The sequence below is a fragment of the Prunus dulcis genome, chromosome 2 (genome assembly GCF_902201215.1).
Source record: "Prunus dulcis chromosome 2, ALMONDv2, whole genome shotgun sequence".
Taxonomy (NCBI): Eukaryota; Viridiplantae; Streptophyta; class Magnoliopsida; order Rosales; family Rosaceae; genus Prunus; species Prunus dulcis.
This window is the reverse complement of record NC_047651.1, coordinates 22,712,267-22,732,379: the sequence shown is the minus strand read 5'-3', so window position 1 is coordinate 22,732,379 and position 20,113 is coordinate 22,712,267. Positions and strand designations below refer to the sequence as shown.

Here is a 20,113-nt window from a genome sequence, read left to right as displayed (position 1 = left end):
TCTTTGACTCAGATGATTTGTTCCTTAAGAAAGTAGAGTTTTCACCTCCTAGCTTCTTCTTGTATCTTTTGGGTTCTTTTCAGAGTTTTCACCTCCTAGCCTCTTCTCACTAAGCTCAGTCTCCTAGGGGCCACATGTCAAAAAGTAAAGCCGGGCGGCTATACTATTTTTTTAAAAATAGGCAAGACGAGTATAGCCGCAGGGCATACTATTTCTTTACATGCGACACGTGTTAAACAAGTAAAGCCGCACGGCTATACTATTCCTAAAACAAAATTAGACAAAAAGCATATAGCCGCACGGCTATACTATTCTTTAAAAAAAAAATAAGGGAAAAACTAAGTATGGCCGTTCGGCTATACCCTTTTTAAAAATATATATTATTTTTATTCAATAATATGTGAGAATTATGTGTATAATATATGAATTTTGTGTGTCTTATTGAAATTTTTGTAAAACATATGTGTATTAAATATGATAAATACGTACGTACGTGTATGATATATTATTAAACGCGAAAGTGCTAAATCTTTATAAGGGTAATAACTCTTGAAAAGTAAAAAATCAAAAGGGGGAAATAGAGACTCGAGTAATGGCCTAATAGAAATGGATAGGGCTCTTGTACTATGGAGAAATTTAATTAAGACACCCAAACAATTTCACAAAAGACTTAATAAATATAAATTAATTATTTTGTGGACTTTTTCTTTAATTGTTTTGTATTGAATAATAATTACTAATTAAAGTAATTTAAAGACTCGTTAAAATTCTAATTTTTAAAAAAGCAAACATACAATACTCGTATTGAACATGTACGTACGTATTTTTCATATTTAATACATGTATTTTTTACAAAATTTTCAATAACACATACAAAATTCACGTATTATACACATAATATACACACAAATAATAGATATTTAAAAAAATATTAAATATTATACAGTGGCCGAACTTTTAAGTTGTAATTTACCAAAATTTTGCCAAATAAAACTCGTAGATATTTTATTTGGGTAGCCGTGCAGTTATACTAAATAAATATCTATAAACTAAAAACTAATGCAACTAGGAGGGTCCTTTTTCCTTTTATTTTTTTGTTAAATAGTATAGGCGCGCAACTATACTCTTTTTTTTTTCCTAACTTGTTTTAAAAAGAAATAGTATAGGCGTGCGGCTATATTCGGTTTTTAAATTTTTTAAAACAAATAGTATAGCCGCTTGGCGATACTCATTTTTTTCATTTTTTTTAAGGAAATAGTATAGACGGTCGGCTATACGTGGTTTTTTAAATTTTTCTCAGGAAATAGTATAGCAGGTAGGCCATACGCTTTTTTAAAAATTAAATAGTATAGCCGATCGGCTATACTTGTTTTTAATTTTTTAAAAGAAATAGTATAGCCGGGAGGCTATACTAGGTTTTTTTTGTTTTTAAAGAAATAGTATAGCCGCCCGGCTAGACTATGTTTTTCCTAATTTTTAAAACGAATTACTATAGCCGGGCGGTTTTTTAATTTTTTTTAAAGAAATAGTATAGCCGGTCGGCGATACTATCCTAATTTCTAAGAAGAAATAGTACGGCCGCTCGGCTATACGGGGTTTTTAATTTTTTTAAAGAGATATTTAGTGATATACCCATTTCTAGCACTAATATTATAAATAAACTCTACACAATTGAATTCCTATAAACAAACCCAAAAAAAACCCAAAAAATGATAGCTAGCCTTATTGAATTTAATATTGATTATTAAATTACTTTGATGCCCTATTGAGTGCTTTGGGTATTTTTATGAGATTTTGGGGTTGGGCTTGTTTTAAGAAATTGATGGCAGTTTTGTAATTTATAAGAAGTTAAAAGCTTTTTTGTTATGTTGTAAATGGGCTTTGGGTGTGTTTCTAAAGTCCATTTTATATAGGGTATTTTTATAATTTGGGCCCCCATATTGGGTATAATAGTGAATCTCCCTTTTTTAAAAGTATAACATGTAAATTAAAACTTTACCTAATTAAAATTATTTAAAAATAATAATCTCAAGAAAAATACCTGTAAAATATTTAAAAAGTTTATTGTTTTTGGCCGCATAACGGCGTCGTGTTACCCGCCACTGAGAATTAGGGTTTATAGACGAAGTACCTACCGAGTCATTCTTCAACCCACAAAGAAAGCAACGCAGTAGAGACTCAGAACAGAGAAAAAGGGATGGGGAAGAAAGCGAAGACATCTAGAAAGGGAAAGAAGGCATGGAGAGCCAACATAAGCACAGAAGACATTCATGACTTCTTCGAGCAGTCAACCAAAGATGCTCTCTCCGGTGGTTCTCTTTCCTCTGCTCCCGCCGAGTCGCTCTTCTTCGTCGACAAGTCCAAAGGTACCTCCTTTCTCCACGATGCGTTTGCCTTCATACCCTTTTACATCATTGGAAAATTGGTTAAGATTGAATTATTTAGTTTTCTGAGGACTTGTAAGGTGTATTGCAGACAGTTAAAATTTGCTATGAGTTGGGTTTTTGTTGGTGAACTTATCATTTTCTTTCATGTAGTCGTCAATGCAATTATAACCATTGATACAGATATGTTTCCAACACTTCAAATGCGACTCAGATGTAAAAGACTTATAATGGTGGAATTTCATAATTTTGTATTAAGAGTGCAATGTCGTAAGTTTAACTGGTTGTTGCATTTTATGCTGAAGGAGCTTCTTTTAACTTCATGGGATGCTGAAATTAGCTCTGATCATTTACTAAGAAATACTTTTTCGGAAGAAAATAAAGCCCCTTTTGTGATGAGACTCCATTGTAACGGGGATAGATAATTTAGAGGTTGTTTGATTTGGATAGAGTTCAGCTTGACTTTAAATACTCAATCTGATGGAATCTCATGGTAGTCTATTGGGTTTTTAGTCTCTCGAGAAATCCGGTGCGACTCAAAAGTGTAGAGTTTTGTACAATCCAGTTCCTTTCTTATGTTTTATTCTCTCTTTTTTCTTGATTATTTTCTTTGGTACGTGGAAAGAACTTATATGCTTTGGTCTGACCAGATCTTTCGGTGAAGAGGAAGATTGAAAAACATAGACAGAAAGTACTCCATGTTGAGAGCATGCTACAGAAAAACCCATTTGTACAAGCGGTGCCTTCTTCGACACTGAAGAAATCGAAGAAAACACTTAAAGAGGTTCCAAAGCCAAAAGATGCGACTGAATGCAGTCCTCAGGTCGAATGATGGATAGTTATAATATTAAATTGTAAAATGCACATATTATCTATTTCTACCTTTTTTTAAAAATTTATTAATGTTAGTTTGACATCTCTCAGGGTTCTGTCTCAACTTCGGGCATGGTTGACTTATGGGGTGATAAAGGTTTCTTCGACCTTAATAACCAAATCTTTGTTTCTTCTATATTATTATTATTCTTATTTTGTTATAGGGTGCCTTGCCTTACATTACTGTTTTTGAATCTATTGCAGGTGGTGAGAACAGCAAGACCAAGAAGGTAAGGCTCGTCATTTAAGTTCAAGTATATGATCATATTCTTGTTCATATCAGTTTTTGTCTGTTTCTGTTACTCTTTTTGCAATACTGATATTGCCGTGAAGAGGCATGCTAATATGCCACTTTGACCACCAAGTCATAATTCATGAATAGTAAGATGCATAATGGATCACGTGTTATCTTGGAGTCATATAAGCCTCAAAGCAGAACTCTGTTTGATGTGTTATTGCTTGAATGCATTCCACAGTTGTAGCTGATATTCCATAGCTCTTAGTTGATATATGTCTATTGAATTTTTTGAAGACGGCGAAGCCATCACTTATTCCTGCCGTAGAAGTTGAGCCTCCAGGATCCTCATTCAATCCCACATTTGAAAGTCACCAGGTAATTTCCTGATAACAGTCTTGATACCTTTGTTTTTGTGGAACCTTTTGGCTTAAATGGCATAAAGTTTTTCCATCTTTGCCTGTTTTTCCAATTCAGGAAACATTGGCTCATGCTGTTGCACAAGAAATGCACAAAGTCTATAAAAAAGAGTTAGGACCTCAACCAGTTCCTCTAACTGTTCCTGGGGAGGCTGTTGATGAAGAAGAAGTGAGTGTCTTTTGTTCCTTTCATGTATTAATCATCATGGATCTTAATTTGCCTCAAGTGTGGAGCTTTATGTACATGTCATAGTAAAGTTGCACCTTTATACTTAAGAGTATTTCTAATGTTGTCTTAAATAATAAAATTTATTTAGTTATAAAGATTATAACTAGGGATCATGATCTCTTTAATGATAAAAAACAAGAACTTTATTGAAGAGAGACTAGAGAACTACAGAACAAGATGGATGAGGAGGGTCATTACAATTAATAAATTCTCTGACCAAAAAAAATGTTATAATTTACATGTTACTTTAATTGAGAAGCTGACATACCAATCTACTTTATTAGATGTATTTTCTCGATGCTGATGAAGGCACTGATGATGATATGAATCCAGAAAATTTGGATGAGAATGAGGATGCTGCATCTGAGAAAAGGTTATCCCAATTTAGATAATTTCATGCCTTATTTATTTATTTTGGTAAATTAGACAAAACTTTCTTTAATAGCATTGATATAATTGTCTTTCTTTGTATGCCAATATGACAATGCTTTATTCGAAGATGTGTGCTTGTTGCAGTACATTTTCCTGTGCTTCCTGTCACACTATACTTATGAGATTAAACTTCTCAAAATTCTCCTCCTGTCATCTGGCGTATATGATAATGTCATGAAACCTAAATGCCATGAGCTCATATTGTTTGAATAAAAATGGTGCAGGCCTCTTAAAACAAAGAGGGTGACAACAGTCATGTTAAATAAGAGAGCTAGGCGTAAAGAACAGCTTAAAAAGGAAGCAGAAGCGAAAAAGGCACAGAAGCTTTCCAAAGAAATTGATGGGTAATATATTCATATGACCTTTTTGCCTCTAGATATACTCTGGTGAAGATTGCACCCTTATAATTTCCGGTCATATTTGGTCACAGCTTACCAGATATTCTTCAGGAAATAGCTAAAGAGGATGATGAGAAGCATAAAAGACACATTCGACGAGTTGTAGCCAAAAAAGAGAAACTAAAGTCATGCCCCCCACGCTTGGGGAAGCACAAGTATGTGCTAAGAAAATGCTACTCTCTCTCTCTATGTATATATTATATGCATTTGATATAACATGTTAATTCTTCTATTACAGGTTCGAGCCTGCCCCAGTTCAAGTCCTCTTGACTGAAGAAATAACTGGATCCCTTCGGAAGCTGAAGGTATATATGAATCTTTTTTCCTTACCAAAACTTTCGTCAGTTTCCGATTCTTTGTGTATGATTCAGACAAGACTAGAGGAAAGTCTAATTGTTTTCTTCTTTTCCATGAAGGGTTGTTGTACCCTTGTCAAGGATCGGTTCAAGAGCCTAGAAAAAAGAGGATTAATCCCGCCAAAATTAAACAAAAGGTTAGTGTTTTTTGAAGGTTCAGTGGTTTTTATTGAAAGTTCAATCAAATTTTTTTTTTCTTCACAAACTCTTCTCATGATTTGTCTACTTTTTGGACAGGAAATAGAGCTTTTTCTTGATTTGGTTTAACGAGATGGTAACGAGGTGTGTGGAACCATAGTCATTAGCTGGGGTTCAACGAAGATCAGCTACTGATGCAGCATCAGATTTTGTCAATGTCAAGTTCAATAGTTTTGTAGTTATCTTTATTCACTTTGTTTTGTTCATTTTCCTCTTTGGTTGGAAATTATCAGTTCAAAATTCACTCCTGTTCCTGTTGAAATCAACTTTTGATTTACACACCGATCATCCTTATAAAAATTTGCCAGAAAAAAAAAAAAAAAAAAAAAAAAAAAAAAACAGTTTCTTATATATTAATGTTCATGCCTTTGGTAGAATTATGAATTTGAGCACCTTCCTTTTTCCCGTAAAGAAGGAAATACTTTTATTTTATTTTTTTAAAAGAGGGATCTTATCCACGTGAAAGAAAATTGTCAATCTACCTTTAGATCAAATAAATAAATAAATAAATAAATTTACCAAAAATAATTTTTTTATTTATTTACCAAAAAAATAATAAATAAAATTTCCTAGAAAAAAAGAGGTTTGGAAAAGAAATTAATTATCTCTGGGCTGTAAATAAAGGCCCATTGGATTCAGTCCCAGAAAACAACATTAACGGCACTTAAGTGAAGCACCTGACCCAGCGGCTTTAGGCCTTTTCTCTCCCCGCCGAGTCCAAGACCTGCTCTGCTCTGCTCTTCAATTTCGCCGCAGCGAGCATCGACGGAAAAATCTCGGTCATCTCTTTGCACTATGCGTACGTTAGCAGCCAGGCTCACCACTGTAAGCTGCTTCGAATTGAGAATTTTCATACCTAACAACGAAAGCACATTTCGAGTTTCATTTTTTGTTTAATTTTTATTCAACTTTCTCTGATTTTGATGTGATGTGAAATTTTTTATTTATTTTATTTTTTTATCGGTGTTCAAAGTATTACTGTAGAAGAAACCCAGTACGGAATGCGCAGCCTCGCAATTTCTCCACTTACAACGGAAGAGGTCACTCACTCTTATCCCTATCAATATTTTATTTGTTTGGTTGCTGAGAAAATGAAGGAAAATGAAAACTCTGATATTGAATTGCAGATGAGCTCTCCCTTGAACAGGACGCTGAAAGAAAAATCGGATGGCTGTTGAAGCTGATATTTGCTGGGACTGCAACTTGCATAGCTTACAACATCATGCCGTATATGGGTATGTCACTCTGCGTATTGGTTCGTTGCAATCTTGAACTAGTTTTATATTCTTCTTTTCTTTTTTTCTTTTTTTCTTTTTTTAACTTGAAGGAAAAATAATAAATTACTATTTTTGCCTGATATTGCTCTTGTAATTTACTACGTTTCCAGGAGATAATTTGTTGCAACAGTCCGTGTCACTTTTAACAGTCAAGGATCCTTTGTTCAAGAGAATGGGGGCTTCTCGATTAGCTCAGTTTGCGATTGATGGTGACTTCAAAGTAGCTCTATTTTCTGTTCTGTCAGTATTTTATTTTGAGAAAATTCACTCATTAGATATACCTGGTTGACTGGTAATGAGTTACCAGTTATGTAATCGTTTTCAGAAACTGCCTTGCGTTTGAGCTGCATAACATAAGAAGTGATTATTTCTCTCAGACATCCAACTGTCTCGAATCGGGTTGTAAATTATTGTGTTAAATGGTTTCCCATTGGGCATCTATTTTGAGCTTTTTGAATATGTAGCACATGAAAATCAGGGGTCAGATGGTGAAGTTTGTTTCTCTTGATTTATAGATGAAAGGAGGATGAAAATAGTGGAGATGGGTGGTGCTCAAGAGCTCGTAAACATGTTGGTGGATGCTAAAGATGACCGCACAAGGAAGGAGGCTTTGAAAGCTCTTTCTGCTCTGTCACCCTCAGGTCAGGCTTTTCCATTTGCAGTCAGTACTAGATGTGCCTATGTCTATCCCTTCAAACTTTCTTTCATTCCTTAGAATAGGTGCACATCAACTGGAAGTCGGGGAATGCTAAAGATGACCGCCACCATACATTGCTGGTGGAATGAATTTCACTCCTGTTTATTACTGAATGGAAGAATGTAATTCCAGCAAAGTGTAGCCTTAAAATCTTTAGATGCATGAAGCATGTATTATATGCCCGCTACGTTCAGATTTTGAATTTATATAGCAGTTTCTGGGAGTAATTCTCCAGTTAGTGTAATGCACATTTAATAATTGTGGTAATAATATTTGGCAGTTTTGTGTAGGCAGTTGTTAAAAGAACATGTAATATTAGTGCTTAGAAAACAAAAAGGCTAAACATGTATTCTAGATGTCGAGAAAACTGAAAAACATGTCGTTTACAAAATTAACTTGGTGATTCTGCAGAAGTTTAATTTCTGAAAGCTCCTTTAGTGTTTTGTAGTGGGTACAACTAGAGTTGTTCTGTGTTAATCAGTCCTTTCTTATTACTGCAGATCAAGCTATTGGAGCTTTACACCAAGCTGGGGCAATCTCAGTTATCAGATCAACCCCTGATTCCTTGGAGAGTGCTGAAATTGAGAAATACAAGTCAGGCTTGCTCAAGAGATTTCAAGATCTTAGATACGATTTTCCGTCTGCAAATGTGTCAAGGTCTTCAGACTCTTAGCCTCCTATTACAGGATGCAACACAATCTCAAAAAGGCCATGCCTGCATTGTAAGGATAGATGGATATGTCCTATATCTTTTCTTTCTTCTTAAATGTAATAAACAAAGTTTGAATTCAGTAAATTGGCTTGAATTTTCATATCAATGATCACAGATGCTGTTTCAAAATTAGAGAACCATCACAATTTCAAACAATCGTAGATACAATCTGTAAAATGCCTGAATTTAGTGCATATCTCATAAGGTGGTGAATAATTCTACCAAGATTGTATCTGTAAAGGGCTTGTAATTGGTCATTATGCTGTTTCATTTATGTCTGTAATGCACCAAATCATGCAATATCATTTCTTTTGGTACAAACATCATGTAATATCATATTGATAGAGAATGTTTGTGAACTCTATAGAAGCCATGCTATGAATAATACAATAGAATACAAGCACCTCAGCTACAACAAAAATGAGGAAAAGGAAAAAGTAAAATCAATCATGACTTGTTCCGGAAAAAATTGTATATGTTGGTGGAAATGGCAATTGCGCTTGTAACTACTGCCAAGAACACCATTATAGTCGCCATGATCTTATCCCTTCTTGTAGATATGCCATGTACATCCCTGTAATTTGCATAGAATAAAGAGATTTTCAAATTTAGCATTTTTTTTAACACAGAGAGAGAGAGAGAGAGAGAGAGAGAGAGAGAGAGTACCTTAGAACAATAGCACCAGGGAAAATGAAGGCAAGGCAGACTGCAGAGGTTGATCCTAGAAACTGAAAGATATACCAAATGTTTGGGAAGGCAATTGCTGCGAGGTAAGAGAAGACTAGCAGACCAAGAGTGAGGATCACAAATCTTCTAGTATCTGTGGCCAGAAGTGGCTTTTTAGGGAAGAGAAGTTCATCTAAGTTGACCCTTAAAGAGAAGTTCAACAGTGGGAAAACCAACATCAGATGAAGTGCATAGCTTAATCTGACCACATCATTAAGCAGAGCACCCATTGCTGAATCTGAACTTTTGTCAAAATTGACAAGTATGTCACTCATGATTGCATCTCCAAACAAAAGATACCCAAAAAGACCAATGGAGAAATAGATTGCTGCACAAAGCACCAGTGAAATTCTGACCGCTGATATCATATCAGAGGGCTTGCCAAGCTCAAAACCAATTGGATGAACTGTACGCCATCAATCAGAGAGAAACCAATGAACCACTGATCAGAAAATTCAAGATGTAAATAATAAATTGTTCATTTCTTACCATTGAAATGAAAAGTGAAGGCTGTGACAATGACCGGAACAGCAGTGAAAAGGTCAAAGAAGGAGGTTTGTTTGTCCAAGCTTGGTATCAACTCTGGGTTGCTGGTTTTTCCCTCAAAGATGGCATAGATTGCCATGGCAGAACTTATGCCAACAAAAACTACAGCAAGAAGAACCGCTACGGCAGAACTGTACTTGAGAGATTCTGAAAACTCCAGCCAGTTCGTAATTAGATGTTATCACAGACAGAGTTTACGTTTAAACACTCAGATAGGCATACTTAATAAGCACAGAGTTCAACAACATATAGACAAAAAAAGCGGCTGTTTCCTTCTGCAAAATTACTTACCAACACGCCTTAACAAGACCAGTGGCAGAAAAATGAACACGAGAGTGAACAAGATAGCAATATCACGTGAGTTCCACCACTGGATTCCAAACCACTCTTGCAGAACCCCTGAATGCCCTGTTCCTGAAGACCCGTTTCCAGATAGAACATCCCCTGAAAATAATAATAATAATAATAAAATAATAAAGTACCCTTTAATTCTTATTAAGCTCTAGTTAGAAACAACAGAAGAAAAAAAACTAAAAAAAATTAAGCTTACCAATTATAATCTGGTACATGATTAAGCACCCAAGATTAGTGATCATAACACATATTTGTGTGGCCACAGATCCCACCTGCCCAAAAGACTCTCTCATGACACCAGCATACGTGATGGACTCGCCGGAATGCGTAAACCTCATCAAGAACTCAACCGAGACATCAGCCAAGAAAGCAATGATCACAATAAGCAGAAAAGCTGGTATGACACCAAGCACTTTGAGAGTGGCCGGTATTGACATAATTCCGGCACCAATTATGCTCGTCGACACGTTGAACACTGCCCCCGACACCGTTGCCCGCCTCACAGGCTTGTTCCCCGGCAGCAGTGGCACGCGAGCTCCGGCGGCCGGCGACATTCCGATTACTTCTCTGCTTTTTTTTTGCTAGAGAGTCTTTTCGGGATGTTGTCTTTTTGTAAATGAAAGCTTTTAAAGTCCTGTGCATATAAATACAAGATAGGTGCATGTTGGTAAAGGTAGTTTAATTTACCAAAATGTTTTTAATGTGCAGGGGGTTAGACGAAGGGTAGGATTGGAATTTTGGGTGGGGTTCTTATTAAGAAAGGACAGCTTGGAGTGGGTATGTATTATTGTGTAACATGATAGAGCCTGAAAGAAAACGAAATTGTATTTGGATGGAAAAGTGGGTTGTGTGCTTTGGTCATTGGGGATTTTAAAATCAATGGTTTAGAGATGGAGACGTATCTGGCATTCTTTTTAAACCAATGAGTTTAGCTTTTTTTATCGTCGTTTTTTATTAGCCAAAATAGAAATCCAAGGACCCTTTTGCTTGCTCATGTTTTTGGGGTCACAACTAGGGAGTAAAATTAATTTAAAACTCAACAAGTGTGAAGCTTAAATCATTTTATAATTTGGACGTTAATCATGCCAAAATTAAGATGTGATGTGAGGACAGTGAATTCGCCCTTTGAACTTAAGTTCGAGTCCTTCTCTGTGTATTTAATTAAGAATAGTTTGAATCATAGTCTAAAACATCAATAATATTGACGAAATATCGAGGATATTATTGTTTTTTCAAAGTTTCGAGAAAAATTTCCCTAAACCCTTGAATAAACATCCTCCATTCAAGAAAAATTTTCAAGTTTTTCTTACAATTTCCATGGTCTTTTCTCAATTTTTATCGATATCGATAATATCTCAATATTTCCATAAAAATTTCCGTGTTTTTGGACTACCGAAATTTTTGAAACCATCGATATTTTATACCTTGGTTCGAACGATCACTTATATTGGAGTAAAAAAAAAAAAAAAAATCTATGACCTTGGCTGATGAGAAATTTGTGGCACTTGCATGTAAAGCAATTACCCGCTTAACTAGATTGAGAACAAAAACCTCTTCTAAATTCCCATATAGAAAAGAACGCACATAAAAAAATGGTGTGGACAGGTTTTGTCAATAGACCAAAATACGTAGACGAGATGCCACAAACAAAAGGAGAGTGGGGTTGGAGAGTTCGGTGGAAGTGGGACTGGCTGCTGAAAAATGGGGACACTTCATTTTCAGTATAATTCTATGAGGCTAGCACTCAACATGTTGATGGCATATGAGCATTGCGATGCTCATGATTTTGCATCATCATTCACATCATTGAAGAAAGTCTACCCTTTACGGGACATCTAAGACCTAAAGCTATCTCAAAAGAAGGAACTTGTAATATCTCTATGCATAAACATGTAGGAAAGTTTTGGGGTACGTGTGTGGATTTTTCTATAGCATGTTTTTAATGAGGTATTTGCTTTTCTATCTATTTTGCTTTGGAGATTTGTATAGGTGGTTGAGAGGTCGTATTCAAGAGGAAGATATAGATAATGGATGGCTAGCTAACGTGGAAAAGCCAAAGATAAGACTTAATAAATGATGCCGTGGAAACCCATGTAAGATAATATACAAAAATGCACGCACAGGGTCGTCGTCAACATCACAGCAGAAGAGACCAAGGATTTTGGTGATGTTCTTGTTTATAATAGTTGTTCTACAAATCTTGAAGGGATATCATGATCTGATTCTGAGTTGGCCAAATATGATATTCTTACGGATCGCGATCGTGATTCGAGCTTTTTAGCTCTTGCTATATTGGCAAGAACAAGTGTATGTATGAACATTGTTTGCAGATTGATGTCTCAAAGTTACTGCAGATTTATTGCCGAAGATAATTACAGCGAAGACAAATTTGATGAATTCCATAGTCTGTAACAGTAGAACAAATACGTGTACAATGTATTATACTCTGAAGCAGATTGTGTGGCTTTCAAAAACCCATGCCTAATCTGCCAAGTTCAGCCTCTTTGACTTCAAGTGTAGCAAAGCAGTTTATGATAATAAGATGGCTAGCTTTGAGCTGAATTGTACAGAGTGGTAGACATTGCAATTGAGCTTGTCACCACAGCCAAAATAATCACCAATATTGCAATTATCTTGTCCCTTCTTGTTGATATACCATGCCCATCCCTGTCAAGAAGTTTGAAACAAAAACCAGGTTTGATTAGTAAAACCGTAATTACCAGACCTGCTCGCTACTAGCTACACTAGAAAAGTAGAAAGGATTAGAACTTGGTACCTAAGAATGAGAGCAGCTGGGAATATAAATGAGAGGCAAACTATGGTAGTGGATCCCATGAACTGAAAGAAGTACCATATGCTTGGGATAGCTATTGCCACAATGTATGTAAAGGAGAGCAGCACAAAAGTGAGGGACAGAAATCTTGAGGTGCTTTGGGCCAAAATAGGCTTATTTGGGAAAAGCAGTTCATCTATGTTGGCCCTTAAGGAAAAGTTCATAATAGGAAACACAAACAAGAGGTGAACTGCATAGCTCAGTCGAACAATGTCATTGATTATCTGCCCAATTGTGGAATCGGAACTTTGATCAAAGTTTACTAGTATGTCATCCATTACCGAATCGCCAAACAATAGGTAGCCAAAGAAACCAATAGAAAAGTAAATGATGATGCTGATCACAAGAGAAATCCGAGCAGCTGATCTCATATCAGAAGGTTTACCAAGCTCTGCTCGAATTGGATGAACTGCATTCATTCACACAGATGCCATATATCAGCTATCAGAAATTTAGTTGTGTAACATAATCCAGATACCACAAGACCAAAAATGATGTGCCCTCACCATTGACATGGAATCCAAAACCTGTCACAAGAATTGGGATCGTGGTGAAAAGATCAAATACTGAGACTTGATGTGCAAAATCCGGAAATAGTCTCGGTTTCTGAGTCTTCCCTTTGCACAATGCGTAAATTGCCATTGCAGAACATATGACAACAAAAACCACTGCTAGCAGAATGGACACTGCTGAAGTGTGCCTTAGTGAATCTGTAATTAAGCAACAAGCACTCTGTTGGTAAATCCCAGTATATACTTAACAATTTAACATGTTCTTTTGGTTGTTTGATATTTACATACTGACCTACTCGGCGTGACAAGACTAATGGAAGCATCACAAAGAGTGCAATGAAGAGAAGCGCATAAGCACGAGAATTCCACCAGTGGATGCCAAACCATTCTTGTAAAATACCAAAGTGCAAGGTTCCTCCAGACTGACTTCCACATAGAACATCCCCTAAACCAAAGTAAGAAAACTTCTTTCACTAGTGTAACACATTATCACATAGATTAAGTGTAATAAACAGAATAACAAAATGGTTATCTTTAAAGTAGCTTCTACACAAAAATAATCCATCATTGATTCTTTGCTTTTACTTTGTGACTTTGTCGTAAACATGTCCCTATCAGGCACACCAAGCATCCATTATAAGACACAATGGCCCGGTGGGTCTTTTCTTGTTTTATATGACACGTGCTATGTTGATGGATAACATAACAATCCATCATCAAACCAAGGTTTTTTCCCCAAAAAAGAAATGGGATTTTTATCTTATCAACAAATATGAATCACAGCAAATTTAGAAATCTAACACAAGATGATCCAATTAAGCTTACCAATGATAATGAAATAAATGATGAGGCAGCCAAGGTTGGTGATGATGACACAAATTTGCACAGCAATGGAACCCCAGGGTCCAAAAGACTCACCCACCATGCCAGCATAGGTAGAAGACTCGCCTGAGTTTGTGTACCTGAGCAAGAACTCCACTGTGACCTCCACAACCAAGGCCACCAACAATATGAGAATGAACCCAGGAACTATGCCTAGGACCTTGATGGTTGCTGGAATTGACATGATCCCAGCTCCAATCATTGTGGTTGAGATGTTGAAGACAGCCCCAGAAAATGAAGCGCCTTTTTCTGATGATGATGAATTTTGACCTTCCAAGGACTTCAGGTCCTGCAAGAGTGGATGAGCAACTGCTTCAGCCTCATCACTGTTTTCCTGCTTCACCATCTCCTTTGATTTTTTTTGGGAGCTATAGCTGATAGCAACTACATGATTCTGGGGATGCTTGGAGGCTACAATAAATAGTTGGTGTGCTTGTTATTGGTTATTTTAATCCTGGCATTAATGTGAACTAATAGCAGAATTATCATTCTTGCGTAAAGAAGAGAGTTTTTCTATTTAAATCCCCCATTTCTCTTCGTTTACACCATGTTTTAAGTTCATTCAAACTTCTAATTAAAATTTTCACAATTTTTATGGAAACCCTATCTTCCCAAACTACTACCTCTAAATACACACCTAACATTAAAATAAATAAATAAATAATTTTTAAAACTCATCAACTCACACCCCGCTATCTTGCCCCTCACCACTCTAAGTTCACCTCAATTTCACATTATTTAAAGAGATAAAAACACTATTGTCAAACTCAATTGACGACTACAAGCCACTATTTGCATACCATATTTAAGGTTTGTGAAGAAAAGATGAGAGTGTAGTCGGTTTCTAATATTTTTAAAATAATAATAATAATTTGACAATAAGGTGTGGTGGAGTTTATGTTTTTATGTTTTTCTAAAACTTAATATGAAGAGTGGTGAGGTGTGTGTATAAATGTATTAGGATTAAGTATCAAGTTAGAAGACTTTTTTGTCTTTTTACATAAAAATAAAATTTAAAAGCTTAATGTGAATAAAGAAAAATGTAGGTTTGAATAGAAAAACTCAAAGAAGATGAGCATATATCCAGAAGCTTTGGTTTGGTTTAACCCACTATGGACCTTCAAGTTGTTGGAGAGCCAATATCTTCTCAAAAAGTTAATTATTTGAGTTGGGCCTTCATTCTCTAGTCAAATTTGGGTTTGATTGCTAAACCCAAATATGTCACAAATAAAAGGGATAACACACAATAATTTTGATTACTTCAGGAATGTTCTAAGAATATGCTAAAGTAATTCGAGTTTTCATTTTTTACAATGCTAAAGGAAAGATATGCTAGACAATTCTCCAATGATGGTGTTTGTTACAATGATAAATGAGTAGCTAGGTGTGAAATTAAATTTAAAGGTGTACCAAGCCAAGTGACCCATTCAACAATGTTACACAACTCAAGTTTTTCCTCATTAATTTTTTTTTTCTTTAATTTAGTTGGTATTTTTATCCAAGATTTTGAGACTATCTCAATTTTTCCAAGTGACTTATATATATGGAAATCTAAGAGATAGAGCTACATTTCCCATATTTTTCTTCTTTTTTTCAGAAGGTAAAACGACCCAAAAACTTGCGTGCAAGTTAACTGTTTTGTTTTCTTAATTATAGATGAATTGCTTTCCTAGTTAGTTCTCTTAGTTGTTTAGTTTTGAGAGAGTTTTTCATTTTTTTTTAGAGTGGGTTTTAGTTATTTTACACTATTATAAGGCCAGCCTAAGTTCTCTCTACCAAATATTTTTACACAATTTACATTTAAGAGATGACGGATAACATGGCGTGTGCATATCATTGTTTTTCATGTTCTATCTTTTGTCATAACTTCTCTTATAATGGTTTTGTTACATTGGAAAATAATGAAAACTTGAAAACTTGAATTGTCTAGCATATCTCCTTTGGCTTGGAGAATAATGAAAAATTGAATTCTCAATGATGGTGTTTGTTACAATGACAAATGAGTAGCTAGGTGTGAAATTAAATTTCAAGGCGTACCTAGTCAAGTGACCCATTCAACAATGTTACATAACTCAAGTTTTTTATTTATTTATTTTTTTTAAGGCTTAAGTTTTTCCATTTAGTTGGTATTTTGAAATAAATCGCTTAAAATACGAGATTGGCGGAAAATAATTAAAGTACAGTCGATAAATTTGAGATTAATCTTAAAGTTAAGATTAATGAGAAAAATCCTTGGCTAACGTGTTATGTGACCAGGCTCGCCTTCCTTGAAATTTCGAGAATTTTGCTTGACAATATTAATTCCCGTCGCGACCTCTGTTTTTTCTTTTCACTTATTAGCCTTCATTTCTGCGGCTCAGAAACTCAGAAATCAAATTTGAAAAAGAAAAAAAGAAAGATTGAAGAGAATGGGTGATCATATTGCTAGGGCGGAGGAATTCGAAAAGAAAGCAGAGAAGAAACTGAGTAGCTGGGGATTTTTCGGTTCCAAACATGAAGACGCCGCAGAACTCTTCGATAAATCTGCCAATTCTTACAAGCTCGGCAAATCCTGTGAGTTTTCCCCTTTCTACTTCCTTGATTTTCTCGCGATCGGCTATTTTCTCTGTCATTTTCCTTATTGGTCTGTTTGCTTGCCGAGAAAATGTAATTGGAATGATAATCACATCTAGATGAATAATTGGGGATCTCCTAGTGGGTGTTATTGATGTCTATAGCCTTGGGGCGATTGCATTTACTCAAGCGTGGGTTTTGATCACAAATGCGTGTCTTGATTTAATGAGAGTGGATTTTCCTGCAATTTTTTTTTTCTCCGTTGGATGATTAGTGTTTCATATTCTAGATCTGATAAACAAATTCTGTTCTTTTTGACCTTTTAGGGTTTGTTTGGATCTCCTTTTTATGGAAAGGCTTGAATTTGGTTTGAATTGGAGTTCTTGAATTGAATAATATGGAAAATGGATAAGTCTTTAATTGAGTGGCTTGGCTCTCTGATGAATTTGCTTATTGGTGTAAAACGTGATGGATTTGATTTTGGAAATGATGCTTGAAAGTTGGATTGGGTTGTTTAAATAGATTGAAGTTTGAAAGCTGCAAACTTTTTTTGTTAATTAGCTTGAATATAAAGCTTTATGTGGTATGTTCCTGCCAGAGAAGAAACCTCATATCATTTTGGTCCTGTGGTGGTTATTTCAATTACAGTATCACTGAGTTGTTTGAAACTGAATTTTTTTTCTCTGGCCACTTTAATTGCTTTTTAATATTTGCAATATGGTATTTCAGGGGACAAAGCTGGAGCAACATATGTCAAGTTGGCAAACTGTCATTTGAAGGTCCCTGATTTTGATGTTTAGGACTAGGCAATTTCTTTTACTTTAATTGTGTTTAACAAAACAAGGTAGTGATGCTTTTCCATTATAGTCTGACAGCAAACATGAAGCAGCCACAGCTTATGTTGATGCTGCACATTGCTACAAGAAATCATCTGTAAATGGTATGTATATGGTTTGTATTATGTTACATCTTACATTTATGATGCTTCCTCACAGCCCACAAAGTCCTGGAAGGGGAAATAATCATCTGGAAAATCAAGAATATGAGCCAACCTGTTTGCTCAGGCTTTCAGTTTTGCAAAAGGAGATGGCTCACATATACAAAGCTTCAGTCCGGAATTAGACATTTTGAAAAAGTCATCTGAAATGAAATTGTTTTTATTAGAAATACAAAATTTGACATAGTTAATTCCATTTGCACCATAAGTCATAGATATTTTGGTTATCCCTTGTTAGGCTAAAAGGAACTTCAGCCATGTTAGCTGGATTATGGCTTTTGAAACAGTTTAAATCAAACTAAGCTACTTGGGTAGAATCGTTGGTTAGTGTAAGTACTTTCCCTTTAGTTCATCTTGTTATTATATGGTACTACTACTACTTTGGTGGGATGGAATTTATATAGTTTGGTCATGCTATAGTTTTAAACCATCGTTGCTTGCATTTCCATTTTTAATTATCTACTTATGAATAGTATAATCTTAATTCTTGTCTTCTGCAGAGGCCATTTCTTGCTTAGAGCAGGCTGTAAATTTACTGTGTGATATTGGAAGGCTTAATATGGCTGCAAGATATTATAAGGTATTGTTTTCACAGCTTTATGGAAATCCATCTTTTGTTTTGAGATGGGATTTTAAATTTTTGCTTGCAATGTTGTGCAGTTCCCTTTTCCGTTCTAACTTTGTTTGCTCCAACAATTAGAGAAGCTAGTTCTAGATAGTGTAATACTCTAAATTCACCCAAAACCAAATGAGGCTTAATTATAATAGAAGGTAGAATATCAAGAAGTTGTTAAAGACTAACATGGGATGAATTAATACGAAATGATTGAAATAACTTAATAGGAGATAGAGTATGTAATAGAAAAGGATAGAAGATGGGAACTCGTATGGGCCTTGATGCTTTTCTGCAGAATACGTCTGCAGTTTATGATGTTATGGAAACCATAAATGTCATTCTGTAACATGGGATACATATTTCCCTTTGCAGGAAATTGCCGAACTATATGAATCTGAACAAAACATTGAGAAGGCTATTGAGTTCTTTGAAAGGGCAGCTGATTTCTTCCAAAATGAAGAAGTAACAACTTCGGCCAATCAGTGCAAGCAGAAAGTTGCTCAATTTGCTGCTCAGATTGAACAGTAAGTCTGTCTACCCAGCATTTGATAGCACAAACATTTTGAGTGTATTCTTGCCATTTTCCTGCTTTACTTGGTGATTCTTATTTAATTAGAAACTTGTTCTACTTTAAATGGCATTTTGTGTGTATTCTTACTACTTTTCCAGCATTACTTGTTTTTTTCTAAATAAAAAATTTGATTAGAACCTTGTTCTAGTTTAAAATGAATAATCATACAAAGCTGTAACCTTTTTTCAGTTTATTTAGGAGACATACTTATTGCTTCTCATTGATGCAAATGTGGGAAAATAAGTGAAAAATTGTGTTTTACTTTGCAGGTATCCCAAGTCTATTGAAATCTATGAAGAAATTGCTCGGCACTCACTCAACAATAACTTGCTCAAGTATGGAGTTAAAGGGCATCTTCTCAATGCTGGAATATGCCAACTTTGTAAAGGAGATTCTGTTGCAATCACCAATGCATTAGAGCGATATCAGGTCTAAATTTTGCTCTTGTTTAGGATTTTGATATTGTACCGTATCAGTTGGCATACTTACGTAATGTTTGCACTTATGCAGGAATTAGATCCTACTTTTTCAGGAACAAGGGAATACAGGTTCTTAGCGGTGAGTTACTCTGATATTGGAAGAATTTCAGTTCAGATTATTTTGTTTGAAAGTAGTAATTTGATCGCCAAACAAGATAGCTATTTTGAGGAAGTCATTGTCATGAAGAAATCTTTTGTTTTGTGGCAGGATATTGCAGCATCGGTTGATGAGGAAGACGTTGCCAAGTTCACTGATGTGGTTAAGGAATTTGATAGTATGACCCCACTGGTATGTTTCTTCAAATGTGATACTATGGTTCCATTAGAAACCTATTTTCATTCTTTGCGTTTCCTTCAGCTTATAACATTTTCAACCCAATGTTGAAATGACGCATTCTTATTACGATGTTCTTTGTGAATTTATGTGTAGGATTCATGGAAGACAACCTTACTGCTGAGAGTGAAGGAAAAGCTGAAATCCAAGGAACTGGAGGAGGATGATCTTACCTAAGTTCGGAAGTTATGAAATGTTGTGTGGTTCTCCATTTGTTCTTGAAGATTGAATTTTATGATCATGGGTTTGTAATACCGTTACACTTGATTGGCAATGTACTGGTACTAAATTGTAGTTTTTTTTGGATTTTTTTTTTATAATCAGAGTGTTTTTGACTTTTTATGAGCTTCGATGGGATTTATGTATGTATATTCGACAGCCATGATATGAATTGCCTTTGCTTCTAAAATGTATGGGATTTATGTTAACTTTTGACACTCGCGTCAATTTGTCAAGTAAATGAGCATTGGTTGGTAAGCAAGAAACTTTTCTGTCGCATC

At 35.3% G+C, this 20,113-nt stretch overlaps 5 protein-coding genes across 7 annotated transcripts; 3 read left to right on the top strand and 2 right to left on the bottom strand.

Annotated features, from left to right (window-relative positions):
- The first annotated feature begins 2,073 nt into the window (after positions 1-2,073).
- On the top strand, positions 2,074-5,805 carry LOC117618645 (ribosome biogenesis protein NOP53). 2 transcript variants are annotated; one of them, XM_034348315.1, is made up of 12 exons: positions 2,074-2,366; positions 3,035-3,207; positions 3,309-3,354; positions 3,462-3,487; positions 3,790-3,870; positions 3,970-4,080; positions 4,425-4,513; positions 4,797-4,916; positions 5,003-5,125; positions 5,209-5,275; positions 5,387-5,463; positions 5,564-5,805. In XM_034348315.1, exons 1-12 carry the CDS (start codon positions 2,198-2,200, stop codon positions 5,568-5,570), a joined length of 1,089 nt encoding a protein of 362 aa, XP_034204206.1. In that variant the 5' UTR covers positions 2,074-2,197; the 3' UTR covers positions 5,571-5,805. The 2 variants fall into 2 exon arrangements, with proteins under 2 accessions (XP_034204206.1, XP_034204207.1); XM_034348316.1 differs by lacking the exons at positions 3,309-3,354; positions 3,462-3,487 and having other exon boundaries at positions 2,141-2,366.
- Positions 5,806-6,129: 324 nt separating this feature from the next.
- LOC117618633 lies at positions 6,130-8,342 on the top strand. Of its 2 annotated transcripts, XM_034348293.1 has the most exons (6): positions 6,130-6,349; positions 6,498-6,564; positions 6,652-6,759; positions 6,912-7,010; positions 7,317-7,442; positions 7,999-8,342. In XM_034348293.1, the coding sequence occupies exons 1-6, from the start codon at positions 6,320-6,322 to the stop codon at positions 8,169-8,171; spliced, it is 603 nt and encodes a 200-aa protein (XP_034204184.1). In that variant the 5' UTR covers positions 6,130-6,319; the 3' UTR covers positions 8,172-8,342. The 2 variants fall into 2 exon arrangements, with proteins under 2 accessions (XP_034204184.1, XP_034204185.1); XM_034348294.1 differs by lacking the exon at positions 6,912-7,010 and having other exon boundaries at positions 6,172-6,349.
- A 102-nt stretch (positions 8,343-8,444) lies between these two features.
- Positions 8,445-10,692, bottom strand: LOC117618632 (amino acid transporter AVT6C-like). Its single transcript, XM_034348292.1, has 5 exons — positions 10,033-10,692; positions 9,774-9,926; positions 9,426-9,629; positions 8,877-9,342; positions 8,445-8,784 (listed from the first exon to the last, which is right to left on the bottom strand). Exons 1-5 carry the CDS (start codon positions 10,388-10,390, stop codon positions 8,658-8,660), a joined length of 1,308 nt encoding a protein of 435 aa, XP_034204183.1. The 5' UTR covers positions 10,391-10,692; the 3' UTR covers positions 8,445-8,657.
- A 1,475-nt stretch (positions 10,693-12,167) lies between these two features.
- LOC117620028 (amino acid transporter AVT6C-like) lies at positions 12,168-14,643 on the bottom strand. The gene is made up of 5 exons (XM_034350117.1): positions 14,007-14,643; positions 13,474-13,626; positions 13,176-13,379; positions 12,613-13,078; positions 12,168-12,503 (listed from the first exon to the last, which is right to left on the bottom strand). The coding sequence occupies exons 1-5, from the start codon at positions 14,407-14,409 to the stop codon at positions 12,383-12,385; spliced, it is 1,347 nt and encodes a 448-aa protein (XP_034206008.1). The 5' UTR covers positions 14,410-14,643; the 3' UTR covers positions 12,168-12,382.
- A 1,570-nt stretch (positions 14,644-16,213) lies between these two features.
- Positions 16,214-20,048, top strand: LOC117618575 (alpha-soluble NSF attachment protein 2). Its single transcript, XM_034348212.1, has 9 exons — positions 16,214-16,616; positions 17,346-17,395; positions 17,484-17,556; positions 18,114-18,193; positions 18,602-18,753; positions 19,070-19,229; positions 19,311-19,358; positions 19,488-19,568; positions 19,710-20,048. The coding sequence occupies exons 1-9, from the start codon at positions 16,472-16,474 to the stop codon at positions 19,788-19,790; spliced, it is 870 nt and encodes a 289-aa protein (XP_034204103.1). The 5' UTR covers positions 16,214-16,471; the 3' UTR covers positions 19,791-20,048.
- The last annotated feature ends 65 nt before the right edge of the window (positions 20,049-20,113 follow it).